This window comes from Aethalodelphis obliquidens, unplaced genomic scaffold, assembly GCF_003676395.1.
Source record: "Aethalodelphis obliquidens isolate GAN/ISIS:26980383/991018 unplaced genomic scaffold, ASM367639v1 scaffold120, whole genome shotgun sequence".
In the NCBI taxonomy this organism is placed as follows: domain Eukaryota; kingdom Metazoa; phylum Chordata; class Mammalia; order Artiodactyla; family Delphinidae; genus Aethalodelphis; species Aethalodelphis obliquidens.
In genome coordinates this window covers 1,897,141-1,905,541 of record NW_020838064.1, presented here as the reverse complement: position 1 = coordinate 1,905,541, position 8,401 = coordinate 1,897,141, and the positions used below count along the sequence as shown (strand labels likewise).

The 8,401-nt window shown below is 49.0% G+C and overlaps 1 protein-coding gene across 1 annotated transcript in view; it reads left to right on the top strand.

The window, feature by feature from the left end:
* The first annotated feature begins 1,473 nt into the window (after window positions 1-1,473).
* Window positions 1,474-8,401, top strand: part of GPR139 (G protein-coupled receptor 139) — a 40,677-nt gene continuing 33,749 nt past the window's right edge. The window contains exon 1 of the mRNA XM_027098110.1: window positions 1,474-1,873. Within this exon, the coding sequence (XP_026953911.1) occupies window positions 1,750-1,873 (124 nt within the window). The 5' untranslated portion in view covers window positions 1,474-1,749. The remainder of the gene's footprint in view (window positions 1,874-8,401) is intronic.

Sequence of the window (8,401 nt, the reverse complement as noted above, 5' to 3'; positions counted from 1 at the left end):
GCACGTTGACAAGGATGCCTCTGTGTTTTCACGTGTCTGGATGTGGGATGAGAGGGCTTCCACATGCCCCCTGAGAGTGTGATTGTGTCCCCATGACTGAGTATCGTGTCTGTGTGAGTGTGGATGAGTGTGTCTGAGTGGCTGCAACATCCCATCCCTGGCAGGAGGGCTCCATGTGGAGGGCTTCTTCAACCCTGCCCATGTTCCATTCAAAGGCACTCAGCTCAGGGACAGTTCACCTCTGGCCTCCCCCAGAGCCAACACACACAGATGAACGCACACTTCCTTTTTTTTTTTTTCTGTTTGTTTTCTTTTTTTTTTCTTAACATCTTTATTGAGTATAATTGCTTTACAATGTTGTGTTTGTTTCTGCTGTATAACAAACTGAATCAGCTATACATATACATATATCCCCATATCCCCTCCCTCTTGTGTCTCCCTCCCACCCTCCCTATCCCACCTCTCTAGGTGGACACAAAGCACCATGCTGATCTCCCTGTGCTATTCAGCTGCTTCCCACTAGCTATCTATTTTATATTTGGTAGTGTATATATGTCCATGCCACTCTCTCACTTCGTCCCAGCTTACCCCTCCCCCTCCCGTGTCCTCAAGTCCATTCTCTACGTCTGCATCTTTATTCCTCCTGCCCCTAGGTTCATTAGAACCTTTTTTTTTTTTTTTTTTAGATTCCATATATGTGCGTTAGCGTATGGTATTTGTTTTTCTCTTTCTGACCTACTTCACTCTGTATGACAGACTCTGGTCCGTCCACTTCACCACAAATAACTCAATTTCGTTTCTTTTTATGGCTGAGTAATACTCCATTGTATATATGTGCCACATCTTCTTTATCTATTTATCTGTGCGTGGACACTTAGGTTGCTTCCATGTCCTGGCTATTGTAAATAGTGCTGCAATGAACATTGGGGTACATGATTTTTTGAATTACAGCTTTCTCAGGGTATATGCCCAGTAGTGGGATTGCTGGGTCATATGGTAGTTCTAAGCTCAGCTCCTCTGGTCCAGGAGAACGGACAACCCTAGAGCATCTTCGCTCCTACAGCCTCCTCTTCCCACCTCCTGCCCTGGGTGGAGAATCCTCAATATGGAGATGGACTCGAAGCCCTGGCAGGGGGTGGCGCGCGGGCGCTTGGGGGGAAAAGAAGTGGCTGGGGGGAAGGTTGAGAAAGGCAAACTGAGGACACGCTGGAGGAGTACGGAGCCTTTGCGGGAGAAGCAGGTCCCACCCACACCACGCCCCTCCCATGCGGTGGGGAGATGAGGGTAGTCTGTTCCCACCCAGACTTCCTCTGGTGTTCCCAGGTCTAACTCCATCTCTAATCCAGAATCCGAAGCCGAGAGAGGCAGCTGGGACCCCCTCCTCCCGAGCATCTCCCCCCTCCACCTCCACCGCGTCCAGGCATTGCTGATTGGCTGCGGGGAGCGGCGTCCCAGCCCCCCGGCTCCGAGGCGGGAGCCTAGAGGGTCGGAGGTGGGAGGTGCACAACCGGGCTCCGGGAGCCCCTCCCGAGTCCCTGCGCCCTGCGCCCTGCGGGAGGGCTGAGCCGGGACTCCAGGCGAGCAGGTGCGGAGGGAGCAGAGGGGACCACGGCCGAGGGTAGAAGCAAGTCCTGCAGGGAGAGGCGCTGCTGCTCCAGCTGCTGCCTCGGCGGCAGCCACCACCGAGCCGGCGTCCAGAGCAGGGCTGGCAGGCCGGGCGCAGAGCTGAGGCGAGCGAGGGGCGCGCTCATGGAGCACACGCACGCCCACCTCGTAGCCAACAGCTCGCTGTCCTGGTCCCCCGGCTGGGCCTGCGGCTTGGGCTTCGTGCCCGTGGTCTACTACAGCCTCTTGTTGTGCCTCGGTTTACCAGGTGAGGGGCGTGGGGGACAGGGAGGGAAGACGGGAGCCCCGAATGCGGGGTGACCCTGCCCGGGACCCCCAGGCCTAGCCACCTTCTCGGAGCGATCCCTGACGCCCCCTCTGAAAAAGTTTACGCCTTAAGGGCAACTGCGGACATTTCCAGGCTGGGGGAAAGGAAGTTGCGGTGGCCTGGCGGGGACCGTGCGTGTGTGCGTCTCACGAGTGTACGCGGCAGGCGATGGGCAGGGTGTGAGTGGGGTCGGTGTGAGTGCGCGGGATTCGAGCGTGTCTGTGTGTATTTGTGTGCGCGACTGAAGCGGTCGGCGCCCGTGAGGGGGTCCAGAGGGGGCTGTGCGTGTGACTCGACTGCAAGTCCGGACAGATGGTTTCTCGGGGGCCTCCCCTCTCCCGTCGCCCCCAGACTAGGGGCACCTCTGCCCCTCTGCCCCGCGGCGTGTCGCCGCCTGACCCGAGATGAAGCTGGAACCCCTGATCCTGGGCACTCTCTGGCCCCCGGGGGGCGCTGGGATGGAGCGAGGGATAAGCCCCCGCTGCCACCCTGAGGAACGCGTCTCCAGACCGGCTAGAAAGAGTCGGGGCGGCTCCGGAGCCATGCCCTGGACAGGGCAAGGGTGCAGAGGTACACGCGGGCTGCCGAGGCCGCCACCTCAGAGGGTCACAGTCTCCTTGAGAACATGCCTCACCCCTGGGCTTTGCCTCCTGGTCCACCCACCCTAGGCAGCTCAGAGCTGCTGCACATCTCTGGCGGGTCCCACATCCTAGCCTCCTGTCCAAAGTATAGCTGAGACTTGTCCTGAGTTCCTGAAGAGAGCTGAGCTGTTGGGAAGGGGCTTACTGAGGGGGGAGGGGGGAGTTGGTGCTTGCCATGGTCGCCTGAGGCGGGGGCGGGCTTCCTGAGGCTCCAGCTTGAGAGGGACCTTTCTTCCAGCTAGTCCCTGAGACAGTCTCTGTGGCAGAAAGATTCCTAAAGGTCACTTCCATGCAGATGGGAGAGAGCGACAGAAAGAAAGGAAAAAAAAAAAATCCAATCTATGTAAAGCCTAGAATCGTAGCTTCATCAACCCCACTGTCTTTAGCATCCTGGGATCCTGGGAACTTGGGAGCTGGATTTCTGAGAGCCTTGTGAGATTTCCTTTCCAAAACATTCATCTTGGTAGTCACGGACCCTGCTAAGGTTGTTTAAATAAATCCTCCCTCCCAAATTTGGCAGGTTCGAGAAACCATAAGTTTGCTAAGGCTGAGCCTCTCCCCCAGTGAGTGATGGGAATTTTATCACTAACATTGCTCTGGCTGCCCTTGCAGAGAGGCTAGCCTAGTTCGCCCTGCTGGGGTGGTGATGTGTCCTGTAATTACCTAGAGCTGGAATTGATTTCGGCCCAGTTCCCACCTCCCCATGTTGGCCCCCCTGAGCCTCTCCAGAGCTCTCCTTTGGGGAGTGTTTTTGAGAAGGTTGGTTATTTGCTGAACCAGAGAAGTGACAGGGCCCCTTTCTGACTCCTACCCTTCACCCCTCCATCTCCTCTTTGGACTCAAGAGTAACTACTCTCTCAGGCTTTTCTGAAAACCCCTTAAGGGACAGAACAGTAAAGACGAGGAGAAACTCTAAGGGTCCAGAGCAGGGAAATGAGGATGGGGAGAATGAAGGAAAGCTCAGACCTTCAAACACCTCAAGGTGGGAGTCAAGGTACCACACACCTTTACGGCTTAACTCCTATGCCAGCTAGGACCTTCCTGACCCATTGACATCGGCACCTATTATATACCAGGCACATGCTCTTCAAGGCTGAGCTCAGGACTTAGAGACTTAAAAGAGTGGGGGATTGTGATCAGAACTTGAAGGGCATTGATGTGTTCATACATTCAGAGTTATGACCACCTACTGTGTGCCAAGGGCTAAGGAGGTGTAAAAAAGGGACTCAGAGACCCCTGAGATGCAGCCTCTGAGGTCAAGGAGCTCATACATGGAGCTTGTGATGGATGCAGAAGGACCAAACATTCTGGAGAAAATCGATTGGAGAAGCCAGGCTTGCAGGAAGATCATGGGTTTTGTTAATGGCTTGCAAGGTGGTTCAAGAGTGAAATCCTTAAGTCATTCTCTCAAAACCGTAAGGGCAGACAAGTATGTCCTAGTGACTAAGAATGCAGACTGTAGAATGAAGCAGAGCTGGGTATTAATCTATGAACCTTTCATGTCTCTGTGCCTCGGTTTCCACATCTGTAAAATGGGCATTATGAGAGTACCTACCCCTGAAATTGTGGTGAGAAGTAAAGATGTGGATGGAGGCAAGGGTGCAAGTGAAGCGCACAGCTCAGTGCCTGACACACCACACATTGATTGCTGCTGTGCTGCTGTAGTTGTGGTTATCATAAAGCTGCCTTGGTTATAAGGAGGAGGGGGGTTGCTCAGCCCTGCCTGAGCCAGAGAAGGGACTGGGAAGCATGCTGAGAAGAGTACTCAGCTCAGTGCAGTGCTTCTCTGTCTGAGCTCACTACAGTATTCCCTGCCCTGCCCCTAGCCCCAGCAATTCGCAAACCCTTGCTACCTGGCCTCCGACTGGAAGGCTCAGCTATGCTGGGTGTGAAGTAACAGACCACAGGGCTTGGTAATATTGTTGAAAACTGAGATTTTAATTGAGTCACTTTTCCTGGCAGTGGACTCACCCCAATTCCAAATTCTCGCCATGGTGGTTGGAGAGTGAAAGAGCGATGGGGAATGGCTGTTTGGCAACAGAGGAGCTAGTAACTAGGGGAAAGCTGGGCTGTTTCTTAGCACTTTCAGCCTCTAGATTGAAAGGAAGAGCTTGGGAAAGGCCATGTGGTCCAATGCCCTGCCTCTAGGAATTACCCCAGACAGTCCAACTTAACTGGTCTGGTGTGGGATCCAGAGGGTTCTAATGTGAAGTATAGGCAAAGCTCTGCCACTTAAGAATTCTTATTCTCTGTACCACAATCTTCCCTGCCTATAAAATGGTGGTAACGGTAGTGCACAGGCAGTGTATATTAAATAAGATAACCTATGTTAAAATGGCTTAGCACAGGGCCTGGACTGTGGACCACGCTGGATCTTTTCCTGTATTAAATGCTTATATTATTGCAGTGAATCCCCACCACATCCCTGTGACCTGTATGTGCCCTGAACGCATTTTACAGAAGAGCAAACTGAGATTCAGAGAAGTGGAGCGTCTCATCTACAGTCACACAGTCCAGCCAGCGTGCAAACACCTTTCCATTGCAACCAGTGCCTTCATTACTGCCTTCATTACTACTAGTTCTTTTAACTAACTTCAGTTCTCCGTGCTGTGGGCTCACTGGAGAAAATTGGTGTCCCAGCTGTTCCTAAAACTCCATCTCTTTCCTCCTCCATTTTAAATAAGCAAAATGTTTCCAACTTTTCAAAACACATACAATAAGCCAACAAAGCAGAGTTGGGGACACTGATTGGGCCACAGCTGGGACAAGACAGTGCAAAGCAAAAGGCAGTGCAAGAGGGAAAGATGAGCCTGAATGCCTGGGGGAAGAGAGTGGGAGGGAGGACGGCTGAGCCCCCCTGATAAGGAAGGAGTAGTGGAAAATTAAACTGAGATTTGAAAGACATTTTTAAAATTTTACCTTCTGAAAGGCACAGTGGATGTTAAGGGAGACAAAGTGAAGAAGATGAAGCCTGAAACTGCATGCCACCCAGCAGAAGGGAGCATTTCTACAACTGCCTGCCTGCCTCTGAGGGCTGGTGCAAGATGAAAGGAGATGATGAGTCTGTAGCCTGGCAGGTAGTAAGTGCTCTGACATGTGCTAGTTACTGTTGTTGTTAACCACAGGTGGAAGAATGGTGGCTGCTAAGCTGGGCTGAGCCCTCCAGATGTGTTCTCTTTCGCCTGTAAAATCTTTAGAGAAGATGTAGTAAACAGATTAAGAGTACAAAGTCTGGAGCTGGACTTCTGGAGTTTTGAGTCTTGGCTTTACTACTTATAAGCTGTGTGACTTTAGGCAAGTGGCTTTAACTCCTCTGTGCCTCAGTTTCCCCACCTATAAAGTGGGGATGATGATGATAATGGTACATACTTCATAGAGTTTCTGTAAGTATTAAATAAGTTAAGCACGTAACACAATGCCTGGCACACAGGAAGCACTCTATAAGTCATTTTTTCACCATTTAAAAATTAGGGAAATCAAGGGAAAATTCCCTACTTGCTTTATGACATCAGCTTTACCCTAATATCAAAACCAGACAAAGACATTACAAGAGGGCTTCCCTGGTGGCGCAGTGATTGAGAGTCCGCCTGCCGATGCAGGGGTCGTGGGTTCGTGCCCCGGTCTGGGAAGATCCCACATGACGCAGAGCGGCTGGGCCCGTGAGCCATGGCCACTAAACCTGCGCGTCCGGAGCCTGTGCTCCGCAACGGGAGAGGCCACAACAGTGAGAGGCCCGCGTACCGCAAAAAAAAAAAAAAAAAAAAGACATTACAAGAAAACTACCAGCCAATATTCCTCATGAACATAGTCATAAAAATCCTCAACAAAATCTTAGCAAATCTAATCCAGCAATATATAAAAAGGATAATATGTAAGACCAAATTGGGTTTATCCCAGGAATGCAAGGCTAGTTCAACATTTAAAAATCATTCACCATAGTAACAATGTGATTCACCATATTAACTAAAAAGGAAAATCCATATAATCATTTTAACAGATGCAGAAAAATATTTGACAGAATTCAACATCCATCCATTTGATGAAACCTTATCAAACTAGGAACAGGGAGAGAACTTCTTTAACCTGATAAAGGACATCTATAAATAATCTACAGCTAGCATCACATTTAATGATGAAAGTTGGAATGCTTTCCCCTCAAGATCTGAAACAAGGCAAGGATGTTCTCATCACTCCTATTCAGCATCATACTGGAAGTTTTAGCCAGTGCAATACGGCAAGAAAAAGGAAAAAAAACCCAGGTATACAGGAAGGAAGAAATTAAATTGTTTCTATTCACAGATGATATAATTACCTTCATAGAAAATCACAAAGACTCCACAATAAAAGTTCCTACAAACAAACTGAGTTCAGCATGTTTGCACACTGTTAATATGCAAAAATTCTATTGTATTTCTACATATTAACAATGAACAATTTGAAATTAAAAATTGGGATTTAAAAAAAAAATAGATTTCCAGGTTCCCTTAAAAAATCAGAACTGAAAACATTAAGCTCATGTTCCCAGAAAGTAGCAATTGACTAGAGCTGAGTAATAGGCTGCTTTTCCTATGCAGCTGTGTGTGTGTGTGTGTGTGTGTGTGTGTGTGTGTGTGTGTGTGGACATACACACACATTAAAAAGGTAATAACATTCATATTATTTGAAAACCTAAAAGTATAAAAAAGGCACACATTGCAAAGTCTCCCTCCCATTCCTTTCCCCTGCTCACCAGTTCCCAAATCCACCCCATCATCACCACCACCACACAAGTAACCACTGCATTAGTATCTTAGTTTCCTATTTATTCTTTCAGAGTTTTTAAGTATATATACAAGCAAATATGAATAGAGGATTTCAACTCTCCCTTTTTTTTACTCTCTCCAAAATGAGCACATTATTCACACCATCCTATATCTTGCTGTTTTTTCGCTTAATATATCACCAAGAACAGTATATATAATGCTTTTTTCATTCTTTAATGAAGCTGCATAGTATTCCATTGTATATTTGTACCATAATTTAGTGGTTGCCCCCTCAAAAGCACACATGCACCCCAGTTCGAAACATTCCCTACATGGTGCACCTAATTCTCCTCTGAAACCTGTCTGGCCCCTCTTAATGCTCATTTGGCCTTAGGATTCTTGTTATAACAGTGGGAGAAAGACTACTACATGAGGAATCCTGAATTCCAGGATTGGTTCTGGTAATAAGTCACTGTGAGACATTGGACAAGTCATTCTTGATGGGTCTGTCAATGGCCCAGGAAAGCTGGGCTCTGCTTGTGTTACTCAGTTGGAGACATGGCCCGTAGATGGGATATAAGTACAGACCAATGACGTATCTATGCTGGAGGCTGCCTGGGCTGACCTTGGGTTGGGGTTCAGAACAGTAGCTTTGTAATCCTTGTCTCTGACTAAGAGTTCAATAAATGTTATTAAACTTCTGTGCCCTGCATTGTTTTGTGGCAATTTGAAATAAAACATGCAAAGGCTTCTTTTGTTCTTTTAATTTTTATTTATTTATTTATTTTTGGCTGCATTGGGTCTTTGTTGCCGTGTGTGGGCTTCTCACTGCAGTGGCTTCTTTTATTGAGGAGCACAGGGTCTAGGCGTGCGGGCTTCAGTAGCTGTGGCACGTGGACTCAGTAGTTGTGGCTCACAGGCTCTAGAGCACAGGCTCAGTAGTCGTGGCACACGGGCTTAGTTGCTCCGCGGCATGTGGGATCTTCCTGGACCAGGGCTCAAACCCGTTTCTGCTGCATTCGCAGGCAGATTCTTAACCACTGCACCACCAGGGAAGTGCACAAAGGTTTCTCATAGTCCCTCGC